This window comes from Chiloscyllium plagiosum, unplaced genomic scaffold (genome assembly GCF_037043375.1).
Source record: "Chiloscyllium plagiosum isolate Xiang-an unplaced genomic scaffold, Cpla_swu_hap1 HiC_scaffold_4, whole genome shotgun sequence".
Taxonomy (NCBI): Eukaryota; Metazoa; Chordata; class Chondrichthyes; order Orectolobiformes; family Hemiscylliidae; genus Chiloscyllium; species Chiloscyllium plagiosum.
Genome location: NW_028270142.1, coordinates 54,343,258 through 54,369,493, shown reverse-complemented (window position 1 = coordinate 54,369,493; position 26,236 = coordinate 54,343,258). Strand labels below are relative to the sequence as shown.

Sequence of the window (26,236 nt, the reverse complement as noted above, 5' to 3'; positions counted from 1 at the left end):
CACTAAGTTTCTTGTAGTTAAATTATGTGGATGTATAACATAATAACTTTTATGGTTTCGCAGCAATAAAAACTATTGCTTATTCAATATACACTTGTGGGACGGATTACTTGAAATATACAGGTGCAAAACAGAAAGCATGGGAAAGGAGAGGACCTAGTGTTTCCATTCCCCTACAATCATGAGAAATTACCAGTATACACAAAGGTGTATTCTTTTAATGTCAAATACCAGACAATTTCAGATAATATCCAACTTAGAAATCTTTTTGAAAACCAGACATAAACAAAATCATCAGGGCCTCTCAGCATGAATCAGAATGAACTATTTAACTTGTAATCAAGCCCAGTCATGTTTAGTGAAGGCTTCTGCAATGTTTAGTTTTACATTACATCAACTGCTCATGTTGCACAACAGCCAGTGTAAAAACAAGATAGAATATAACAAATCCATCTTGTTGATATTCAAATTTATACAGTGTATATAACTGAAGCAGGATTTTAATCTAAGTATGAAGCAATTTATTTCAATATAAAGCAAACAAATGGATAGAAGTTGACAAATATCAAGATTGCCAGAACAATTATGTCAAGACAACAGGATAAACACAAATCATTATTAACACCAGGGACAGAAATTACTGAGTTTGGCAGGTGTTTTGCAACCTACCTGAAAAAGTGCCAAGACACCTGCACTGATGCTTACAAAGAAAGCCAATCATATCTTCTGCCCAATGAGCATTTAAGTGGACACCAGCTGGCACTCCATCAGAGGGCCTTGGATAGGGCATCTCAGCTATCTGGAACTGCCAGTTGTTCAGAGGCCAGCAGTTCCAGAAATCAGCAATGCCATGGAGGGTTACAGAAATATCCCACGAACAAAAGTGGGTGTTTATGTTAGTGGAGGGAGGTCTCACAGGGAAGTTGTCAATGGCCAATGTCTTACTCAAGGTTGACAATGTAGATCAAAGAACCTCTCCTTTCCACTGACAGGCAGCTCATACAGGTTTATCTGTTGTATAGACACCTGTTATTGGCCTCCCTCGAGCTGAGAGAATTGCAGCTCAGGTGGGAATAGGCTCTTGAAGTGGTTAACTTACTCTTTAAGGGTCTTCAGTGGAGGCAACACAAAAAGGTTGAATATGAGCAGAGGCAGGAAGGCATCAGGGATCCATCGCAACAATAATCCATCCCATTTTCTAGGCCTCCTACCTCATTCCTCATCTGCTGTGTCCCCAGTAGGTTTGCATCCTGGTCAGGAAGCAATTACATCAAATGAAAACCAGGCATGTGAATTTTAGATAAATACATGCTCAGAGGTTAACCAAGAAAGGAATAATAAACATAACTGAATTTTGTGCAGGATATAATGAGGTCTGCAGAACTGTTGTGCTTTCTAGTTTAAGTACAGAGTTTGGGAGGACAGCAAGTATAGGATTAGATAAGTCAAAAAGTTACTAAAAAAAATTGAATGAGTTGAAACAATAAGGTTTATGGTGGCAAAGGATTAGATAAAACAAAGTAGGCAAGGATTTCACATTGGAAGCTGGCGATGAAAATAAAATAAAATGTTTGACTGCTTGACTACAAAGTAGAATGCTAAATGCACATTTACCAAGTCTATTCAAACTATTCCAGAAGAACAAACCACCATTATAAAGAGCAAACAGTAACAAAATCCAGGAGGAAATCTATGCCTTGAATTTAAACATGTTTTTTTTAATGTCTTAAGTTTCTGTACCAATTTTTAGATTGGCATTATGCAAGTATCCAATCTTAAAACCACAATCCTCATATCACAAGTAAAACAACTTTACAACTGTTTTACTTGTTGTACAATGAAACAGACCCCTACAATGCAACCATTTGTAGTGTTTTATGAAGTTGAAACATAGGATATGCTCATGAAAACTCATGGAAAATGATTTTAGATCCATTTGTGGACTGTAATAAGTGATTAATGGGTAGTGCAGGCAGCAATGACGAAGCAACCCTTCAAAATATATTTTAATTATTTTTCCATCTAAAACTATATCCTGTAAAATGTAATTCAGCAAAGATTTCATAAGATTTAGAAATTTGTATTGTGAACATTTTCCTCATTCCCCAACTAAAATAGTTCTGACAGCCAACTGTAAAGTGAAGTTATTTGAAATCAAAACCAATAAAACCTAAATTGTGCTGGATGTTCAATTACAGGATCAGGATTAGATGAGACTTAATAATAACATTCCAGGTCTCTGAATCAACAGGTGAAAGGAGCACCTGGAAACAGCATCATCTTTCTTTCATAAGTAGAGAACACCGAACCTGTGAGAGACACCTCTAATCAAAGGGAGACATCACAAGAAAACTGCAAGTTCATTAGTTGAGGAGCAGGGCAGCAGAAGACCTCCAAAACAAGCAGAATATGGTGAAATACTTCCATACTCTACAGTTATTACAACAAAAGCTGGCCTCGAGGTCAAGTAGCATTTAAGGTTAATTAATACAGTAATGTTCCTCAAATATACTTAATTTTCTTTAAACTAGAGGTAGCAAATACAAAGGGAGTCATTTAAAGGTGAGTTCACGGCAGGTGGATTGCAAATCCTGTGCAACATGGAAAGTCTTGCAAGCTTCCAGTATCCAGGATGACTACTTGGGCTCTTGTGCCGCAGTTACTCAAAATCCACAGTTTGCATTTGCAGCAGCAGCTGAAGTCACTGTCAAGTAAACACTAGGCTGAGTTCATTGTGGATAGCATGTTCAGTGAGGCAGTCACATCACTACCAAAGAGTACACAGGCAGAAAGGGAATGGGTGACTAAGCAACAGGGTAAGAGAATTACGCAGATAGTGCAGGAGTCACCAAGGTCCATTTCACCATCTAGCAGCTTCTTCCATTTTAGATACTGCTGGGAGAGTGGGTGCTCAAGGGAATGCAGTAAAGCCAAGCCAAAGCCATGAGTGGTTCAGTTGCAGAATGGGAGAGAACAAAAAGTGTGGAAAAGCAATCAGGATACGGATGCTTTCATAAAGAAAACACATGTTTCTGCAGCGGTTACATACTCCAAGATGCTACGTTGCCTCCCTGGTGCCAGGGTTAAAGGTATCTTTGAGTGGTTACAGGGCATTCTGAAAGGGGAGAATCAACAGTTGTGGTCCATGTCAGAATCAATGACCATAGGTAAAAGAGAAACGAGGCCCTGCAAACAAAATATAGGGAGCTGGGAAATAAATCAAAATGCAGGACCTTATTCCTGCTAATGTCACACACTAGTGAGGTCAGGTAAAGGAGAATAGACTGGAGTAATGTGTGGTTGGAGAGGTAGTATATGAAGGAGGGATTTTGTTTGAGAGGCATTGGAACTGATTCTCAGGAAGATGGATCCAATACATGCTGGACAGCAGAACAAGGATGAATATCCTTGTAGGAGCACTCACTAGTACTGTGGAGCTGCAAGCAGATGGAAATCTAAGTGAAGAGACACAAGGAAGGCAAACAAAGGAAGAAATAGAGGAAAGAAAAGCAGCAAGCAAAAATGAAAGAGAGAGAAAACAAGGGCAAGCAGTAAATAGGGTCATAGCACAAAAAGCATAAAAGTGTTAAAAAGACAAATACAATTGCATACAGCATTGGCAATAAGATGAATGAATTAACAATGCAAATAGTTATAAATGGATATATTATATGATTATGATTACACATATGTGGCTGCAGTGTGAATGAGGCTGGGTAACAAATATCGAAGGGTATTCAATATTTAGGAAGAGAGGCAAAATGAAAGGCAGACGGGGCAGGGTTGTTAGTAATACATGAAATCAGTGCCATAGTGAGAAGGGATATTGGATTGGAAAATATAGATACAGAACCAGTCTGGGTATAGCTAAGAAGCAACAAGAAGGGGAAAACAATTATGTTTGCTGTCTCCAGGCCACCAAACGGGATTGGTAAGTTAGAGGACAATATCAAACAGGAAATTAGAGATACATGTTCCAAGGGTTCAACAGTAATCATGGGCGAAGTTAATCGACATGTAAATTGGATAAACCACAGTGGTGGCAGATGAATTACTGGAATGAGCACAAACCAGTTTTTTTCAGTCCATTACAGGGAAGAACTAACTAGGAAATAGACTAACCTAGATTTGGTCTTTGCTGAGGAAACTTAATTAATAATTTTGTTGTTAATGATCCTTGAGGAAAGACTGACCATAATATGATAGAATTCTGATCTAGAATCTGGTTTCCAGCATCTGCAGTCATTGTTTTTACCAAAGGAAACTACTAAGCTGAGTGCTAAGTTGGCTGCGATAGATTGGGTAATTCACTGAAAGGCATACAGTGGGTATGGAACAAATGCAGAATTGCATGAATTATATCTCTCTTTCTGATGAAAAAATACAAAAGGAAAAATAGCCCATTCGTGGCTAACAATTGAAATTAAGGATATTAAGTACTATAGATGCTGGAAATCTGAAATGAAAACAAAGTGCTAAAGAAACTGAGCAGGAAACTGGCAGCATCTGTGGAGTTATAGAGTCAGAGCCATAGAGTGACACAGCACAGAAACAGACCCTTCGGTCCAATTCGTTCACGCCGTCTAAGTTTCCCAAACTAAACTAGTCCCATTTGCCTTACCTCCTGAGGTAGGAAAAAAAAAGTGAAAAACAGAGCATTATTTAGATGATGACAAACTGAGAAATGTTGACATACAAATGGGGTGGCACAGTGGCTTAGTGGTTAGCACTGCTGCCTCACAACATCAGGGATCCGGGTTCAATTTCCACCTCGGGCAAATGTCTGTGTGGAGTTTGCACATTCTCCCCGTGTGTGCATGGGTTTCCTCCTGGTGCTCCGGTTTCGTCCCGGTGCTCTGGTTTTCTCCCACAATCCAAAGATGTGCAGGTTAGGTGAATTGGCTATGCTAAATTGCCAAGAGTGTTAGGTGAAGGGGTAAATGTAGGGGAATGGGTCTGGGTGGGTTGCTCTTTGGAGGGTCAGTGTGGACTTGTTGGGCCGGTGTGGACTTGTTGGGCCAAAGGGCCTGTTTCCACACTGTAGAGAATCTAAAAAAAAATGGACCTGCATATCCTTGTATACCAGTCTCTGAAAACAAGCATGCTGGTGCAGCAAGCACTTCGGAAGGCAAATGGTCTGTTGATCTTTATTTTTATAGGATATGAGTACAGAAGCAAGGATGCCTCGATGAAGCTGTCCGGGGTTTTGATATATAGCGTCTCTGTACAGGGTCTCCTATCCAATTAAAATAAAATTTTAAAGTGGTAGCACAAGGTTAGGATATAAAAATTATCCAGGCATTACATTCCCTGACTCCAGTTTGTAAACTTGGTCCACATTTACTATTCCACTGATAGACTGAATTATAAAACGAAACAGTCACCACTCAAGTGACATCTCATCTTGGATTCTGCCTACAATGTAAATTAGCAATGCAAATGATAAAAAAATTTCAAATTTAGGCCCTAAATTTAAGTGGAAAGGAAATTAATCCATAAACTGTAAAACAGTCTGTTAACAAAGCAGTGAAATGGATCTTGTGCAACTCCATTAGCATAATGGATCTAAAACAACATTTCAATATCTTCAAATGAAGCGCAAGCAGTTGTACCGCAATATTCGGCCTCTCACGGATCATTTGTGGGAAGTCCAAAGCTGTCCTGGTAGATTTTGGCAACATCTTCTCACCTGATAAGCATCAAACCTTTAATATATAACAAATGCTTGGGGCTCTCTTGTGGCGCAATGGCAGTGTCCCTACCCAAGGACCAAAAGAACCAGGTTCAAGTTCACTTAGTCTAAAGGTGTATAATAACATCTCCAAACAGATTGATTAGGAAATATTACTAAGCACTTCATGCAATTGACCATTATTTTGGTGGAAGCATTAGCCTAGCTGTTCCCCTTCCAATTCAGTGTCAAATATACAGGAGATGATTATTGATAATGTTTTGCATAATTGTACTTCCATAGTAATTCCATAGTCAACTGATTTAAGCGAAATTAAACAAAACTGAAAACATAATAACATGTTCGCAATATCCAATAAAAATTTTAAAAACTTGCATTTACAATCGCATGAATATCAAAATTTAAAATAGTAATTTATAATATCATAGGCTCATGTTGATTTATTAATTTCTAATAACATCAACTGGACATAGATGTTTCCTCAGTTTTTGTTTAAAAGGACACTTACCAAAGCAAAGGACACTAGCCACGACAACAAATTAATGGATTTGAGGATAACACATGCTGCTTGGATGAAGACAGAGAGCAAATGAATATCTGACCCAATTTGGGTCTAATAAAGCTACTGCATTTTGAACTCAAAGAGACTCTGTTACAGGGTCAATATGTTTGCCCTGCTCTTTCCAAAATAACTCTAATCAAAGCACGAGAGTTGAAAGCCTCTCAGAAGTGGATGATGTGAAAGAAGGTCTTAGGTTACAGGAGAATTTAAACAGAATGGTCAGATGGGCAGATCAGTAGCAGATGGAATTTAACTGTGTGAAGTGATGTTTTTTGGAGTACTCATTGAATTGCAGGACACCAAGAAGCTCAGAAAAACAGAGGGACCTTGGGGTGCTTGTACACAGATCCCTGAAGGAGGTAGAACATATTAATACAGTTTATTTGGCATACAGGATACTGCTTTTATCATCGTGGCACAGATTATAAAAGCAGGGATGGTTATAGAGCTGTATAAGTATTTGGTCAGGGCACAGCAGGAGTAGTATGTGCAGTTCAAGTCACTGCGCTAGAGGAAGGGTGCAATTGAACTGAAAGGAGTGCAAAAGAAATTCACCAGGACGTTGCCTGGGATGGAGCAGTTTGGCTATGAAGAGAGGCTGGATAAACGCAGACTGTTTTCTTTAGAACACAGAGGGCTGAGCAGGGACCTGATTAAGGTATAAAAGATTATGAAGGGCATGGATAAGTTGGATAGAAAGAAGCCAAAGGTCTGTAACAAGGGGTTTAATTTTAAGGTGAAAAGCAAAGAGGATTTGAGGAAAATTTCCCTCTCTGTGAAGGATTTTCACTGCACTTCTCCCCTAAACGTGCCCGCTTTCACCTTGAAACTGTGCCCTCTTTTAGTTGACCTTTCCACCCTGGGAAAAGGCCTTTGACTATTCACCCTATTTATGCCTCTCATAGGTTCGCAGGCCTCCATCAGAAGGCCCCTCAACTGCCATCTTTCCTGTGAAAACATTACATCTATAGTCTATGACTCTTTCAGACTTCACTGCTGTGAGCAATGATTTCTTAAAGAGAGAAATTTGAATCATATCTGACTTCTCTTACTCTCTTGGAGACAGTAATTAGCCGCATCAGCAAGGAACTTCAGACCAGCACCTATAGAAACTGAACTGTCAGCTGTAAACAAGCATGTCGATAATTAATGAATAAATCTTTTCTGACTTTAAATTGTACTTGACCAAGTTTTATGATGATATCCTCTGTAGCATTTTACTGTTTTACTTCACATTTTGGGGCAGTCAGCAGGAGACCATTTCATGCCTTGCCTTTTGTGGATTGTTGAATACACTCGTACATTTAAAATCTGAAACAATTTCTAACTCTTTTACCTGGCTGACTTATTTCTCGCACCAAATTATACACAGTGATATGTTTTTATTATTAAATTGGCAATATTACCACCTTTTAAATTCAAATTATATTGTCACCAGCTCAGGGGATGAGAGAAGAGAGGCATCAGTTTTGATTTGTTCATAATAGTTAGGTTATATCATATCCCCAAATAACATCTTACTCATTTAAGGATTCTTCAAAAGGCAAAACCAGTACTACGGGATGGACAGGAATATGGGATTCAAGCCACCATCAGATCAGCCATTTGCTGGCTTGAGGGGCCAAATGGCCTACACCTTTTTCCTATCTAAGAAAAAAAATACAGGTAACGTATCAGCTAATTCATGCAAGGTTTAGAAGTTATGAGTGAGAACGCTAATCAGGAATCCAGAAGAAGTGGGTGGCAATACATAAGAGCCGAGAAAGAAATTCCAGGCAGCAAAGTTTAAATAGAAGAACTGAGACAGGATCACAAACAAATGGTGGAAATGCAAGTGCATGTAGATAAGTTTAGTAATGGAGTAAATATTTATAGAATGCCAAAGTTGCAAACTGCTCAGTTCAGCCTTAGAGTGTAACCAGGCAGAGAGACAAAGTCAGTGAATGAGGAATGAGTGCAAAACCAATATCTTCAATCTTCCTAACACTCTTTTGGAATAAATTTCTATATATTCAGGACTGGATGTTAGACAAGTACCATGACAATTAAAGATAGTGGAAGCTTGAAACAGATGGTGGGGTGGTAGACGTGAGCTTTGTCAACATACAATGTGGAACCTGACATTGCTATTTTTTTTTAAATGAAATCACCAAAAAGTAGCAGCAGCATGCATGAAGTGAGGACTAAGGACAAATGAGGAACAGGATTCGGGCATTCAGCCAACCCCTCAAGCCTGTTCCACCATTCAATGAGACCATGGCTGATCGGTGGTCAAGGAGAAAGTGAGGACTGCAGATGCTGGAGACCAGAGACAAGAGTGTAGTGCGGGAAAAGCACAGCAGATAAGGCAACATCCAAGGGGCAGGGGAATCAACGTTTCGGGCATAAGTCCTTCATCAGGAATGAGGCTGGTGGGTCGAGGCTGAGTGATAAATGGGAGAGGAGTGGGGTTGAGGGAAGGTTGCTAGGAAAGCGATAGGTGGATGAAGGTGAGGGAGAAGATGATAGGTCAGAGGGGGCAGTGATGGACGGGTCCGGAGGGCGGTGCCGAGTTGGAGGCTTGGGACTGGGATAATATGAGGGAGGGTTTTAATTTTAAGGTGAAAAGTAAAAGCTTAAAGTCCCAAACCTCCAACTCGGCACCACCCTCTGGACCCATCCATCATTGCCCCCTCTGACCTATCACCTTCTCCCTCACCTTCATCCACCTATCGCTTTCCCAGCTACCTTCCCCCAACCCCACCTCCCTTCCATTTATCTCTCAATCCTAACCCACAAGCCTCATTCCTGATGAAGAGCTTATATCTGAAACGCCGATTCTCCTGCCCCTCGAATGCTGCCTTGCCTGATCTGTGGTCTAACTCCATAAATCTGCCCTTGGCTCGTATGCCTTAATACCTTTGCTTAACAATGTTTATCAATCTAGGATCTAAAATAAACAACTGATTCAGTATCTACTGAAATTGTGGAAACAAGTTTGAAACATCCACCACCCTTTGTGTGTAGCAGGGCTTCTGAACATCTGTCTGAACAGTCTGGCCCTAATTCTCAGACTATGCTGCCTAATTCTATAATCCTCAACTTGTGAAAATAGTTTATATTTCTCTACCCTGTCTTTTCGTATTGAAGCAATAGATCACCCATTAGCCTTCTAAATCCTTGAGAAAACATGCTTTATTTGCGTTACCACGCCTCATAAACGAACTCCTAACGTTCAGGTATCATTCTTGTAAACTTGCTCTGTATTCCCTTAAAGACCAATGAACCTTCCTAATGTATGGTGCCCAGATCTGCTCAAAGTACTCAGAGTGGAGTCAAACAATTTTGTATAAATGCAGCATAACTTTTGCATCCTTGTACTCCACTCCTCTAGACATTCCATTAGCTTTTTTGATTATTTTTTGCACATTTGTAACATTTTAAAAATCTACATACCTGAAGTCTCTTTGGACATGATACCATAAGAAAGTACCCTGACTCTATCTTTCTTCTGTCCAAATTCTTACTCTTGCTTATATTGAACTCCATCTGCCACACGTTTGCCTATTCAATCAGTATATCAGCATCCTTTTTAAACACCCTATTTGCCTGTGATGCAAATTTCAAAGAATTATGTACCTGAAACCTTGGGGTTCTCTGTTCTACAACACTACCCAAAGCCCTGCCATTAATTATACATGCCCTGCTCTTGTATGTTTTACCACAATGCAATACCTAGCATTTATTCAAATTAAACTCCATGTGCCCATTGACACAATTGATCAAAGTCTCTTTGTAATCTGAGATAACCTTCTTCACTGTCCACTATACCACCAATTCTGATGTCATCTGCAAACTTATGAACCATGCCTCCTACATTCTCATCCAAATCATTTATATAAAAGACAAACAAAAGTGGATCTCTGTATCAATCCCTGTGGAACACCACTGGTCACAAGCCTTTGGTCCAAAAAACAACCCTCCACCCCCACTTTCTGTCTCCTCCTGTCAAGCCAATTTTGGATCTAACTGGCAAGTTCAAATTGAATTCCATGTGATCCAACTCTACTAATTAGGCTACCAGGCAGAACCTTGTCAAAGACTTTACTAAAGTCCATGTAAACAATGTAAACCACTCTGTCCTCATCAATCCTTTTGGTCACTTCCTCAAGAAACTCAATCAAGTTTGTGAGAAACGATTTTGCTCACACAAACCATGCTGACTATCCTTAATCAGTCCTTGCCTCTCCAAATGCATGTAAATTCGATCTTTCAGAATAACCTCCAACAACGGGCAGCACAGTGGCTCAGTGGTTAGCACTGCTGCCTCACAGCAACAGGGTCCCAGGTTCAATTCCAGCCTCGCTTGACTGTCTGTGTGGAGTTTGCACATTCTCCAAGTGTCTGCGTGGGTTTCTTCCGGTTTCCTCCCATAGTCCAAATGTGGCCAGGTGAATTGGCCATGCTAAATTGTCCATAGTGCTAGGTGCATTAGTTAGAGGGAAATGGGTCTGGGTGGGTTACCCTTTGGAGGGTTGGTGTGGACTGGCTGGGCCAAAGGGCCTGTTTCCACACTGTAGGGAATCTAATCTAATCTAAACTTACCCACCACCAATGTCAGGTCCGGAGATCTATAGGCCCCAGGCTTCTTCTAAGAGCTCTTCTTAAATAAAGGTATAACATTAGTCACCACCGGCATCTCACCGTGGTTATAGATTATACAAATATTTCTGCAAAGGGCCCCACAATTTCTTCCAAAACTCCCCACAACACCCTGGGACACACTTGATTAGGTGTAGGATATTTATTCACCTTAATGCTTTCCTAAGACCTTCAGAACTTCCTTTTCTGTAAATATCAATATTTATTTGCCTGGATTCTTCAGCCTCCATTTCTTTCTCTATAGTTAAAACTGACACGAAATATTCATTTAGTATCTCTCCCATTTCCTGAGGTTCAACACATAGACAACCTTGTTGATTTTTGAGGGGCTCTATTCACTTCCTAGTTGCTCTTTTGCTTTTAATGTACTTGTAGAATCTCTTTGGATTATTCTTAACCTTTCCTGCCAAGGCTCTCTCCTGTGAGGAGAAAGTGAGGACTGCAGATGCTGGTGATCAGAGCTGAAAATGTGTTGCTGGAAAAGCGCAGCAGGTCAGGCAGCATCCAAGCCCTTCCTGAAGAAGGGCTCATGCCCGAAATGTCGATTCTCCTGATCCTTGGATGCTGCCTGACCTGCTGCGCTATTCCAGCAACACATTTTCAGCTCAAGTCTCTCTCCTGTCCCCTCTTTGCCTTCCTGATATCCCTCTTAAGAATGCCCCAACACTATACTCAACATGAGATTTATTTGATCCTAATTGTCTTTATCTACTACATGATTCTTTCTTATTCTTTACTAGATCCTCAATATCTTTATTCATCCATTGTTCCTAATCTTACAAAAGCCTTACCCTTCACTCCAACAAAAACATATTGCCTTTAACTTTCATTACCACACTTTTGAAAGTCTCTGAGTCGTCAGTTGTCCCTTTACAAGTGAACAGTCTACTCCAAACAACTTTTGAAAGTTCTCGTCTCATACCATTAAAATTTGCCTTACTGCAATTAAGAACCTCAGCTTGTATGGAAGGCTCATTTCCATAACGGTTTTAAAAATAATAGAATTATGATCACTATGTCCAAAGTGTTCCCCTACTACGCTTCAGTCATTTGCCTTGCCTTATTTCCCAAGAGGTCTGGTTTTGCTTCTTCTCTAGGAGGTAGACTTACATAGAGACATAAAGATGTACAGCACGGAGACAGACCCTTCGGTCCAACTCGTCTCTGCCGACCAGATATCCTAACCTAATCTAGTCCCATCTGCCAGCACCTGGCCCATATCCCCCTAAACCCTTCCTATTCATATACCCATCCAGGAGTCTTTTAACTGTTGTAATTGCACCAGCCTCCACACTACCTCTGGCAGCACATTCCATACACGTACCATCTCTGCGTGAAAATGTTGCCCCTTAGATCTCTTTTCTATCTCTCTCCTCTCACCCTAAACCTACGCCCTCGAGTGCTGGACTCTCCACCCCATTGAAAAGACCTTTTCTATTTATCCTATCCATGCCCCTCATGATTTTATAAGCCTCCAACACTTCAGAGAAAACAGCCCTAGCCTATTCAACCTCTCCCGATAGCTCAAATCCTCCAAACCTAGCAACATCCTTATAAATCTTTTCTGAACCCTTTCAAGTTTCATAACATCTTTCCGACAGGAAGGAGACCAGAATTGCACACAATATTCCAACAGTGGTCTAACCAATGTCCTGAATAGCTGCAACATGATCTCCCAACTCCTGTACTCAATACTCTGACCAATGAAGGAAAGCATACCAAATGACGCCTTCTTCTCTATCCTATCTACCTGTGACTCTACTTTCGAGTGATAAACCTGCACTCCAAGGTCTCTTTGTTCAGCAACATTCCCCAGGACCTTACCATTTGAACAGAGGAGATATAGTTAGTAAGTTTGCAGATGACGCCAAAATTGTAAGTGTAGTGGACTCCAATTTAGCAGGACTTATACACTTAATGCTAAGGTCCTAGGGAGCATTGCTGAACAAAGAGACCTTGGAGTGCAGGTTCATAGCTCCTTGAAAGTGGAGTCGCAGGTAGATAGGATAGTGAAGACGACGTATGGTATGCTTTCCTTTACTGGACAGAGAATTGAATATAGGAGTTGGGAAGTCATGTTGTGGTTGTATAGGATGTTGGTTAGGCCACTTTTTGGAATATTGTGTGCAATTCTGGTCTCCTTCCTAATGGAAAGATGTTGTGAAACTTGAAAAGGTTCAGAAAAGATTTACAAGGATGTTGCCAGAGTTGGAGAATTTGAGCTTCAGGGAGATGTTGAATAGGCCGAGGCTCTTTTCCCTGGAGCATCAGAGGATGAGGTGACCTTATAGAGGCTTATAAAGTAATGAGTGACATTAATAGGGTATACAGACAAGGTCTTTTCCCTGGGGTGGGGAGTGCATAATTAGAGGGCATAGGTTTAGGGTGAGAGGGGAAAGATATAAAAGAGACTTTAGGGGCAACATTTTCAGGTAAGGGGATGGTTCATGTGTGGAATGGGCTGCCAAAGGAAGTGGTGGAGGCTAGTACTATTGCAACATTTAAAAGACATCTGGATGGGCACATGAATAGGAAGGGTTTGGAGGGATATGGGCCAGGTTCTCGCAGGTGGGACTAGATTGGGGTGGGTATCTGGTTGGCATGGACATGTTGGACTGAAGGGTCTGTCTCCGTGCTGTACATCTCTTTGACTCTAAATCCTGCCCTGTTTGCTTTTCGAAAATGTAGCATCTCACATTTATCTAAATTAAACTCCATCTGCCACTCATCAGCCCATTGGTCCATCTGATCAAGGTCCCATTGTATTCTGAGGTAACCTTCTTTGCTGTCCACTACACCTCCAATTTTGGTGTTAACTGCAAACTTATCAACTATACCTCCTATGTTCACACCCAAATCATTTATATAAATGACAAAAAGCAGTGGAGCGAGCTTGTGATCCTTGTGGCACACTGCTGGTCACAGGCCTCCAGTCTGAAAAGCAACCCTCCAACACCATCCTCTGTCTTCTACCTTCGAGCCAGTTCTGTATCCAAATGATTAGTTCTCCCTGTATTCCACAGTGATGAAGAAAACTTTCCTGAACACTTTTAACAAATTCCTCACCATCCAACCTTTAATACAATGGCAGTCCCAGACAATGTATAGAAAATTAAAACTCCTATTACGACAACCCTATTATCCTTAAATATATCAGAGATCCATCTACATGTTTGCTGCTCAATTCCTTTCCGTTGTGGGGCTTGTAGTATAATCCCATCAAGGTTATCATCCTTCTTATTTCTAATTTCTATCCATTTAGTTTCACTGGATGATCCCTCAGAAATATCCTCATTAATTACAGGAGTAATGCTTTTCTTAATCAAGAACACCAGTCCCCCTCCTCTCTTGCCTCCCTTTCTACCCTGCGACTTTATCAGATGTCTTGCAGAAGTCCATATAGTCAACATCCATAGACATTCCCCGTCCACCAACTTAGTCACCTCTGCAAAAACTTCAATGAGATTTACATCCTGTCACAAATGCATGCTGTCTTTCCCTGATTAACTGAAAATTTTCCCATCCTTGATTATAGACTCCAATAATTTCCCTACCTCAGATGTTAGTTTGTAATTCCCTGTTTTTCCTCTTTCGGCCTTTTTAAAAAGGAGAGTGATGTGCGCAAACTTACAATCCAGAGGGATGCCTGCTGTATTTAGGGAACTCTGAAAGATTACAATTAAGCTAACTACAATATGCTCCCTCCTTCCTTTAACATTCTCGGTTGGAAACAATAGGGTCCTGGGGATTTTGACATTCATGAATTCCTGTAATTTCCTCATTACCGACGTTTCACTTATGTGACTCGTACTCAGTGCCTGTTCCCGATCTATTAGTTTCCTCAAAAGTTATGAAAGCAAGCTATCTTCCTTTTCTACTGTAATGCTGAGGCAAAATAATTATTCAACATGTCTGCCATTCCTCCATAGTCACTGACAATAACTCTACTTACAGTCTTTAATGGGTCAACATTACACCTGACCACCTGCTTTCCCTTCATATAATTATAAAATTTAGTAGAACATAGAACAGTACAGGCCCTTCGGCCCACAATGTTGTGCCAAGCATTTATCTTAATCTAAGATCACATCTACTCAACCCCTCTATTTACTGCCGTCCTTGTGCTTGTCCAGCAGTCACTTAAATGTCCTAATGTCTCGGACTCTACTACCACCGCTGGCAATGCATTCCATGCACTCACCACTTTCTGCATAAAGAACCTACCTCTGACATCTCTCTTGTACCTTCCTCCAATTACCTTAAAATTATGACCTCTCGTGACAGCCATTTCTGCCTGGGGGAAGGGTCTCTGGTTATCTACTCTATCTATGCCTCGTTACCTTGCACAGCTCTGTCAAATCACCTCTCTTCCTTCTTCTCTCCAGTGTGAAAAATCCTAGCTCACTCAACCTCTCTTCATAAGAGAAGCCCTCCAATCTAGGCAGCATCCTGGTAAATCTCCTCTACACACTCTCTAAAGCATCTACATCCTTCCTATAATGAGATGACCAAAACTGGACAAAATATTCCAAGTGTGGTCTCACCAGGATTTTATAGAGCTGCAGCAAAACCTCGCGGCTCTTAAACCCAATCCCCCTGCTAATGAAAGCCAAAACACAATACGCCTTCCTAACTACCTTATCAACTTGGGTGGCAACTTTGAGAGATCTATGTACATGGACCCCACACTGCCAAGAATCCTGTCTTTAACCCTGTATTCAGCATTCAAATTCGACCTTCCAGAATAAATCACTTCACATTTATCCAGGCTGAATTCCATCTGCCATTTCCCATCCCAGCTCTGCATACTGTCAACGTCTAGTTGTTGCCTAAAAAAGCCCTCAACACTATCTACAACATCACCAACCTTTTTGTCACTGGCAAACTTAATAACCCATCCTTCCACTTCTTCATCCAAGTCATTTGTAAAACCTACAAAGAGCAGAGGCCCAAGAACAGATCCCTGTGGGACACCATTGGTCACCAACCTCCGGACGGAATACTTTCGATCCCCTACCACTCGCTGTCATCTTTCGGCCAGCCAATTCTGTATCCAGACAGCCAAATTTCCCTGTAAGCCATACCTCCTAACTTTCTGAATGAGCCTACCGTGGGGAACCTTACCAAATGCATCACTATAATCCATACGAGACTACATCCACTGCTCAACCTCCTTCAACTTGTCCTATCACATCCTCAGAGAACTCACTAAGGTTTGTGAGGCATGACCTGGCCCTCACAAAGCCTTGTTGACTATCCTTAATCAAACAATATTTTTCCAAATAGTCATAAATCCTATCTCTGAGTCCTTTCCAGTACCTTGCTTATCACAGACATAAGACTGACTGGTCTGTCATTCCCAGGGGTTTCCCTATTCTCTTTCTTGAACAGAGGAACAACAGTCACCTCCCTCCAATCATTCAGAAAGTGAGGATGCAAAGACCATCACCAGAGACGCAGCAATCTCATTCCTTGTTTCCCGATTTCTTCATGATTTTGCTGTTCCTGGCAACTTTCCTTTCATAATCCCTTTTAGTACCTCTTATAAAGCTGCTTTGTGGCCATTTGCTGGTCTTTGTATCTTTTCAGCAGAATCTATGTTCTTGTTTAAATTTTTACAAGCCTTTTCTTTTAGCTTTGTGCTGTCTCTTATCCCTTTAATGGCCCCTGGTGTTTTTTTCTGTGTAGTGGAGCTTTTCCCTCTCAAGGTATAAACTGGCTTTATATTGTGTTAAATGTTTCTTTAAACATCCTCCAGTGTTTTCTGGCAGTTTTACACATTATCAGATTTCTTAGCTCACTGTGGATAGACTGTATTACATCTTGTTAAGGCTTTATCTATGTCTAATACTCTTGAAGCTGATTCATGCTTTTCACTGTCAATCATTACACTGAACTCGATCATGTTAAGATCATTATTTGATAAATGTTCAAGCACAATTAGGTTGTTAATTATGTGTGATTCATTACTCATTACTGAATCCAATATTGCAGACCCTTGAGACTCAAGAGGGAACAGTGTGAGAGTAAGAAGAGAAGCTGTTGCAGATGATTTTCTGGCTGCAACTGGATAAGAACAACAAAATCAAGAAATGGCAATCCTATCTTGCCAGCCATATTAAAATCAGGCAGATTTCACGAGCACCAGAAACCCTAATCAATACAGCCATATTGCTTACAGAAATGATGAAAATAAATGCATTATCAAATTTGATCTCTTACCTGGTGTGTGACTTCATCTACAGCCTGTACAAATTGCTCAAGCTCTTGGTCCATAGAAACATAATCCAGCATCAGTTTTTCCATGTTGCTTATATCTTCTGCAGCAGCTAGCAAACAAACAGCAATAAATTAGGGTTGCATTCATGAGTAATTAAGCTCTGGCTTTTTTAACCACGAAGGCTTAAACTGCAAACATTTAATTCACTTAAAGTGCTTTGGAAAGTTGAGGTAGCAAGAATTCACCTCTGAATCACAAGCGTTGTCTGGAGAACAGCAATTTGGGATGAAGCAGGTTTGTAACTAAGCTTGATTGCACAAAGTGCAATTGGACTGCAAAATTCCCTATTTAATAACTTTACAAGTACTGTTGAATCAGGAGCACATAAATTACATTAGAAGGAAATTAGATATTTGATTGAGATGGAGAAAGGAATATTAAAAGGCACAGGGAGTGAGTAGGATCATGTCACGCAAATCATGTCGAAAAAAAATATCAGTGTTGACTCCATGAACTGAATAACTTTCTGTGCTACATTATTCTGTGAACATTCAACTCATGGAGATCTAATAGAATATTTCACAGCAAATGTCATACACACAAAACAAAGGTAGAAGCATGAATTGAACTGCAAATACACTCACGGTCTTTGCTTATTTTGTTATGTAAAAAATGTAATTTAACTTTTCTTTCTCAGCAGATCTTAAAGGACCTTCTAAGCAATCACTGGAATCTGAAGCACAGTTGCAGTGCTTGGGAGCAAATCTGGTCTATCCCTTAAAACCATTACTTATGTACTCCCTGTGGAAAACCCGTCATCTGTACATGCTTACACATTTAGCAGGGATCAACAAATTGCTTGTTTCTTTTCCACCACTGTATATGATAATATATAATCTCATAATATTAAACGTTTCATGAAGTGATGGGAAGAAAGGGAAAGACAAATTATGCTGTTTTCGCCTAAGCGTTTTATATAAATGATTTGGATCTGAACTTAGGAGCTATGGTAAGTTTTCAGATGACATCACAATTGGACAGCAAAGGTTACTTCAGAGTATGACTGGATCTTGATCGGATGGACCAGTGGTCCGAGCAGTGGCAGTTAGAGTTTAATTTAGATAAATGAGAGGTGCTGCGTTTTGGAAAGGCAAATCAGGGCTGGACTTACACAGTTAATGGTAAGATCCTGGGGAATGTTGCTGAACAAAGAAATCTTGGAGTACAGACTAATAGTTCCTTGAAAGTGGAGCCCAGGTCGTCAGGATAGTGAAGAACGTTTTTGGTATACTTGCTTTTATTGGTCAGTACTGAGTATAGATTTGGAAGATCATGTTGTAACTGTACAGGACATTAGTTAGGCCACTTTTGGAAAAGTGCATGCAATCCTGGTCTCCCTGATATAGGAAGGATGTTGTGAAACTTGAAAAGATTCAGAAAATATTCACAAGAATGTTGTCACAATTGGAGAGTTTGATTTATAGGACAGGCTGAATATACTGCAGCTATTTTTCCTGGAATAACAGAACTGAGGGCTGGCCTTATAGAGGATTATTAAACCATACAGGGTGTGGATAGGGTGAACAGCTAAGGTCTTTTTCCAGTTGGGAGAATCCAAAACTAGATGGCGTAGGTTTAAGGTGAGAGAGGAAAGATTTAAAAGGGGCCTAAGGGTCAACTTTCTCATGCAGAGGGTAGTGCATGTATGGAAGGAACTGTCAGACAAAGTGGTGGAGACGGGAACAACTGCAACATTTAAAAGACATCTGGATGAGTATATGATCAGGAAAGGTTTGGAGAGATATGGCCAAAATGCTAGCAAATGGGACTAGATTTAGGATATGTTGTAAGCACGGACGAGTTGGACCAAAAGATCAGTTTCCATGCAGTACAGCTCTATGACTTGAAAGAGATGTGCATGGGACAAGTGGATTCTGGTTCATGGGCAAAGTGAGATCTGTGCAGATTGGGTAGTCTCCATCTGAAGCATGGACAGGCTGGAGTTCTTGTCAACCACAGAACTAAGGAAGTACAGGGGATTTTAAATTAAATGAAGTAAAAATATTGAAAGAAGAGTGATCTAAAATATAAAGCTAAGCAAAACAGAGGCAACTTAAACTTGGAAACCAAATACCTCATAAGCTTCTCACACTTCAATGGAAATGGATGTCAGGCAGTCTTATTGTATGTATCTCTATTCAAGTACCTTTTAAAAGTTTGTTGCTTCTTTGATGTCTTAACCATGAGGCAGACATATCAGGTACAAAAATATAAAGTGGAAAAACTCAACAGGTCTAGCTGCATCATGGACAGAAAGCAAGTTCACATTTCAGAGTCGACAGTGTGGTGCTGGAAAAGCACAGCAGGTCAGACAGCATCCGAGGAGCAGGAGAAAGCAGAGGGTGGTACGTGTATGGAATGAGCTGCCAGATGGAGTGGTGGAAGCTGGTACAATTACAACATTTAAAAGGCATCTGGATGGGTACATGAATAGGAAGGGTTTGGATGGGTGCTGGCAGGTGGGACTAGATTGGGTTGGGATATCTGGTCAGCATGGATGAGTTGGACCGAAGGGTCCATTTCCGTGCTGCACAACTCTATGATTCTATGCTCATACGTGAGTGGGGGGAGACAGGAAGGAAACTGGTGGAAAGATTAACTGTTTGATGGTCTGGTTTGAGTGTACACTTGATTGTCATGGATTAAATGTTTGCGTGTTGTTCCCAAGAGCTCAAAATCCAGGCATGTTATGAATTTACTTTGCATTTTGGGAACCTAAGATGATTTTTAAATAAAGCCATATTGTAGGACAATGGCACTCGGCATGTTAGCTGAGCGAGGTTACCTCATGACCTTTTCCACATTGTTTAGACCAGTCTCTCATTCTAATGTCCTGTTAAAAGGGAAGCTTATCTAGCCAAGGCAATTGGCCATTTGGCCTGGCTTGATCAGGGTTTCCCACTTTGAGTGCATGTAGCTTAATTAGTCAAGCATGCTCAGACCGGTCAATTAGTTTCTCTTCCTCTACAAACTTTTGCCATTTTATTGCTGATTATCTGATTAAGGACGTGGTGTTTTTGTAATGTCCATACCAATTTCTGTATAAAGACAGCTTGTTTGCAGCAATAAGGGGAGTAGCCTCAAAGAGAATGGTTTTAAAACCTTAGCTCAAGTCTGGCTTGTAGGTATCTATGCTATAGTGTAACATTGATTTCATTGGTAAATAAAGGTAACAATTAAACTAAACTGTAAGAGTTTTACATTCCAGACTGCCACAAAGTACGATCTCCGGGACAAACCAAGAGAGGCTTACAGGTCGAGTCCATTAGGGATTCCCTGAGCCGTTTCAAACAGGTACTTTAATAGAGAGTAAGGGAAAGCATGCCATGAGCTGCACCAAGATTCATTAAAAAAATGAGATGTCAGCACGGCGAAGCTACCAAGCAGGACTACGTGCAAGCCAAATAGCATAAGCAGCAAGTGTTAAACAGAACTAAGCAATCTCACAATCAATAGACCAGATCTAAGCTCTGCAGTCTTGCCACCTCCAGTCATGAATTGTGGTAGACAGTTAAACAACTCACTGGAGGCTGTGGCTTCACAAATATCCCCATCATAAACAGCTCAACACATCAGTAAAAAAGATACAGCTGAAGTATTTGCAGCCAAAAGTGCCAAGTGGATGATCTGTCATGACCTCCTCCACTGGCCCCCAGCAGAGATACGAGTCTTCATCCAGTTCAAGTCACTCTAAGAAACAATTAGAATAACTGGATAATACAAAGGTTATGGGCTGTGACAACATTCCAGCAATAGTACTGAAGACTTGTGTTTTAGACCTTGCTGCTCCCTGAGCCAAGTTCTTCTAGTCAACATTGACATTTACCCAACAATGCAGAAAACTGCCCATCAGTCTACTCTCGATCATCAGTAAACTGATGGGAGTGCTATCAAGCATCACCTGCGCAACAATAACCTGCTCAATGACACCTAGTTGGGTTCCACCAGGTTCACAGCATCTGACCTCATTACAGCCTTGGTTCAAACATGGACAAACGAACAGAATTCCAAAGGTGAGAGTGATAATGCTTGACATCAAGAAGTGATTCAACCGAGTGTGGCACCAAGGAACCCTTGCAAAACTGGAATCAATGGCAAATTCTCCACTGGCTACAGTCATACCTGACACGAGGAAGATGGTTGTGGTTGTTGGAGGTCTGCCATCTCAGCTTTAGGACATCTCTGCAGGAGTTCCTCCTGGCTCCAACCATCTTCAGCTGCTTTATCAATGACCTTTCCTCTATTATAAGGTTCGAGATAAAGCTGTTCACTGCTGATTGCACAATGTTCAGCCACATTCATGACTCCTCAGATACTGAAGCAGTCCCTGTTCAAATGCAACAACATCTGAACAATATCCAGGCTTTGGCTGACAACTGCCAAGTAACATTTGTGCCACACAAGGCCAGGCAATAACCATCTCCCACAAGAAACAATTCAACCATTGTCCCTTACAGTGGTGTTATCATCACTGAATTCCCCACCATCAACATCCTGGGGGTTACTATTGACCAGAAAGTCAACTGGACTCACCACATAAACACAGTGGCTACAACAGCAGATCACAGGCTAGGAATACTGTGCAAGTAATTCACCTCCTGAATCCCCAAAACCTGTCCATCATCAACAAAGCACATGTCAGGAGTGTGACGGAGTACTCCACACTTGTCTTGATGGTAAAACTCCAGTAAAACTCAAGAAGCTTGCCAACATCCAAGACAAAGCAGCCCACTTGATTAGTAGCACATCTTCAAACATCCACTCTCTCCAACGCTGACTTTACACACCGCTGCTACTGAGCATCTACAAGATGCACTGTAGAAATTCACCAAAGATCCTCAGACAGCACTTTTCAAGCCCAAGAACACTTCCATCTAGAAGGATAAGGGCAGCTGATATATGGGAACAGACCACCTGCAAGTTCCGCTCCAAGCCACTCACCATCCTGATTTGAAAATATATATATTATCGTTCCTTCTTTGTTGCTGGTCAAAATCCTGAAATTCCTTCCCTTAGGGCGTTGTGGGTCAACCCATAGAATGTGAACTGCAGCGAATCCAGAAGGCAGCTCACCATCACCTTCTCAAGGGCAACTAGGGACAGGCAATAAATGCTGGCCAACAAGCAAGGCTCATATCCCACGAATTAAAAAAAAATTAGTGTAAAGCAGCAGTCACTGCTCGGTGAGGGATTAGAAAACTCGTGTACTTTATCAGATCAGAAGTGAAATACAAATGCTTCAAAAGTTTTTTCATATGAGTGGAAGTATTTGATTTCAAGTGGAAGGTACCATTACATTTCCTTCTAATTGCTTCCACTATCTTCTAGACTGTGGAGCAAAGCATTTGCCCCAGGTCAGCATGGACGAGTTGGACCAAAGGGTCAATTTCCGCGCTGTACATCTCTATGACTCTAAATCACCAATGAACCCCAATATTTCAGCATTCAAGGCAGAAGTGCATATAATACAAGGTGAAGTTCATACTTAACAACAGAAGATGATCTTGCACGATCACATATACACAAAGTGAAGCAAAGGCCTATGGAAAAGAAATTAGGTGGTTTGAAAAACATTTCCACGAGTTAATTTCCATTATCAAAAAGCCAGAATTCTGCCAAAAGATAGAAACTTCTCATCCCAGAAACACAGAAAATCTACAGCGCAAATCAATGTATTTTGATTCTGTTTGCCTAAGAACATACAAACAAGAACAAGAGGCTCAAAGAAGAACAACAGCCCTTCCAGCCTGCTCTCCTATCATTGCTGATCTGATTTTAACTTCAGCTCTCCATTCCTGCATATCCAGGATAATTTTTCTTCCCCTTCGTTAAAATCTACTGCTGCCTTAAAAATATTTAAAGATTCTGCATCCAATGTCTTTGGAGGAAGGGAATTCGAAAAATATGGTCAGTCTGCACCAGCAAGACAAAAATGAGCTATACAGCCTTATCCCACTGCCAGTTCTTGATCTACAAATGAAAGCAGAAGTTGTCATATGCCCAGAGGTCCATTTGGATGTGGAGGGAGGAAGAGAGAGAGAGCAAGGCAGAGCAAGAGAGAGAGTGTGCATGTGCACACGCAAGCGTTGGGGGTTGAGGGGAAGAGAGAGAGAGAGAGAGAGAGAGAGAGAGACAGAGAGACAGGGAGCGACACACAGAGTGACACACAGAGTTTGTGTGCGCGTGCATGCTTGCGCATACTGGTGAGTTTAACTGGAGGGTCACCACCCCTCAGGAGAGAGGTAAAATGCAAGAAGGCAGAGCCTTAATCATGATCTCATCCAGTGGCACGTCAGGTGCATATTTAAGTCTCTTTTTTTAAAAATATAATGAGCATTTATGCCTGTCACGTTTTTTGCTCACATTCTCAGATAGCCAAAACCCTCTCTTCATTTTTTCCATTTTTAACATTGTGAAATAGAGTCATAGAGCTATACAGCACAGAGTCAGACCCTTCAGTTCAACTCATCCATGTCGACCAGACATTCTAAATTAATCTAATCCTATTTGCCAGCATTTGGCCCAGATCTATCTCAACCTTTCCTCTACATTTACCCATTCACAGATGCCTTTCAAATGTCAAGTGTATCAGCCTCCATCACTTCCTCTGGCAGCTCATTTCACACACTACCCTCTGCGTGAAAGTTATCTTTTAGTGGCCTTTTCCCTTCTAACCTTAAACCTATGCCCTCTAGCTTTGGACTCCTCTCTTCCAGAGAAAAAGTCTTTGTCCATTTATCCTATCCATACCCCTCATGATTTTGATTTGGAGATGCTGGTGTTGGACTGGGGTGTACAAAGTTAAAAATCACAACACCAGGTTACAGTCCAACAGGTTTAATTGGAAGCACACTAGCTTTCGGAGCGACGCTTCTTCATCAAGTGATTGTGGAGGGCTCGATCGTAACACTGAAATTTTGCTATAAATTCTGTGTTACGATCGAGCCCTCCACAATCACCTGATGAAAGAGCGTCGCTCCGAAAGCTAGTGTGCTTCCAATTAAACCTGTTGGACTATAACCTGGTGTTGTGTGATTTTTAACCTCATGATTTGATCAACCTCTATAAGTCACCCTTCACTCTCTGACACTCCAGGGAAAATAACCACAGCCTATTCAACCTCTCCTTATGACTCAACCCTCCAACTCTGGCAACATTCTGGCAAGTCTTTTCTGAATATTTATGAACATCATTTAAAAGCCACTTTGTTAAGGCACTGTTACATAATATGGTTGGTACTTCGGAAAAAGTCAGGTTATTTTACATGTTTTATAAAAGATTTGAATTGTTAGATGTTGGAACAAAACAGCCTTTTAATATTTTGCACCCATTATTATTGTTGAAGATTGCAGGTCAAAGGAAGAAGAGCATAATTCCACAACATCATTTGTTTCTTATTGCAAAAAGCAACCATCCCTCGAGATATTTTAGTAGAGGTTGCTTTACTTTTGAGAAACAACATATAAATAACTCAGTTATAGTGGCATCATAAATACTGGATTACCAAACATTTTATAGCATAGCATATGCTCGGAGGAAAACCTTAGCAAGTCAGAATCTTTAAAAACAACTATTGGCCCTATCCCCTTTTCATAAATCAGCTTACTTAAAGCCCAAGATTGTCAATTCATTTTGAAATATATACATGATTATCCTTGAACTTTTAGTCTCCAGTAATCTCGTTTGAAGTGCTCAATCTTATGTTATTTACAAGATCACAGAAATTAATGTTTCATTCCATTACTCTGGCATGACTTTGAACTAGGGCGCCAGAGGCGAGGAGAACTATGCACTGGCACAAATGTTTCCCCTCTCATATAACTTTCACTACTGAAATCACAAAATGAAAATATTAAACATTCAACATGATTTCATTACAGGAACCAGCATGAAAATTTGTTGCTTTTAAAATGACAATTATTTCATGATTTTCCTTAAGACGATGTTTAAATATTTAGCTGAAAAAGCATTTTATTTCTCAGTTCATTTACTTTGAAATATTTAAAAATTACACAACATTACCTTTGATGCTATCTGTACTATTTTAAAATATTGCATAAAAAATCAGTTCTCACATTTCAACTCTATAATGTTTTTGCTGCTTAAATATGAATATAACATTGACTATCAACAGATAACAAGCTGTGCGACTTGAGTCAGCCATCTAATCAATGCAGTTTATCTCAAAAAGGTTTATCAAATAGCTCATCGATTTTACCCATAGTTATTAAAGAACTATGGAGGATAAAATACTGCACTTCCAACACCATTCTGATTTGGCAAAGTCCCCCAATTTGCTTACTTTCCATTCCATAATGCATTTGGCAATCCAGCATATGTGTGAGACTGCAGTTGCAGAAGTTATTTATTCATTACCTCTGCACAGCTGCATTATCTGTACTAAAGACAGTCTCATACAAGTTAACCAGGTTCAGCTGCTTTTAAGGTAAGAAACCAGCTAATCAGTGTTTTCTTGACTTGTGCTGCACAGTCATGTTTTGTTCCTCAAATCCCTACAATAAAGAAGCAAGTAACTCAGCAAATATCATGCCTCCTCTTTTGGCTTCTTTGCAATGCAGACTCTCATATCCACTCCAAGGAAAGACAATCATTGCATCAACAACATATTTCAAGACGTTTATCCAATATAACATTCAATTAATTGTAGACTATCAACTTTGGATACAAATTTACTATAGATTACAAATTCAGACAAGTTGGCGCTGCTTTGTTATCAGAATCTGTCCACAGAAATAAAATTTACCTATTAGCTTAACTCTGAGGAGGTACACAAGATATATTTTGTTTCAACTCTGAAAAATACTTACCTCAGGCACTTTTAATGAGTATTTTTCCTATTTTAGACATATTTAGTATTTAACCAACCAAAACATTTTCTTTCATAGAGACACAGTCACTTTTAATATCAAAATCTTAAATGCATGAGGGGGATCATGATTTACAGCAGAATACATATCTTTCATTTCGCTTTAGACCATTGCAATTTATTTGAACCTAATGACAAAAATGTAAGTGCTATTAAGGCTCCATTCAGTTACTT

The 26,236-nt window shown here is 40.4% G+C and overlaps 1 protein-coding gene across 2 annotated transcripts in view; it reads right to left on the bottom strand.

Annotated features, from left to right (window-relative positions):
* Positions 1 to 26,236, bottom strand: part of nsmce2 (NSE2 SUMO ligase component of SMC5/6 complex) — a 185,520-nt gene that overhangs the window by 117,907 nt on the left and 41,377 nt on the right. For both annotated transcript variants that reach the window (XM_043688546.2, XM_087986263.1), the window contains exon 3: positions 17,118 to 17,224. In XM_043688546.2, the coding sequence (XP_043544481.1) occupies positions 17,118 to 17,224 (107 nt within the window). The remainder of the gene's footprint in view (positions 1 to 17,117; positions 17,225 to 26,236) is intronic.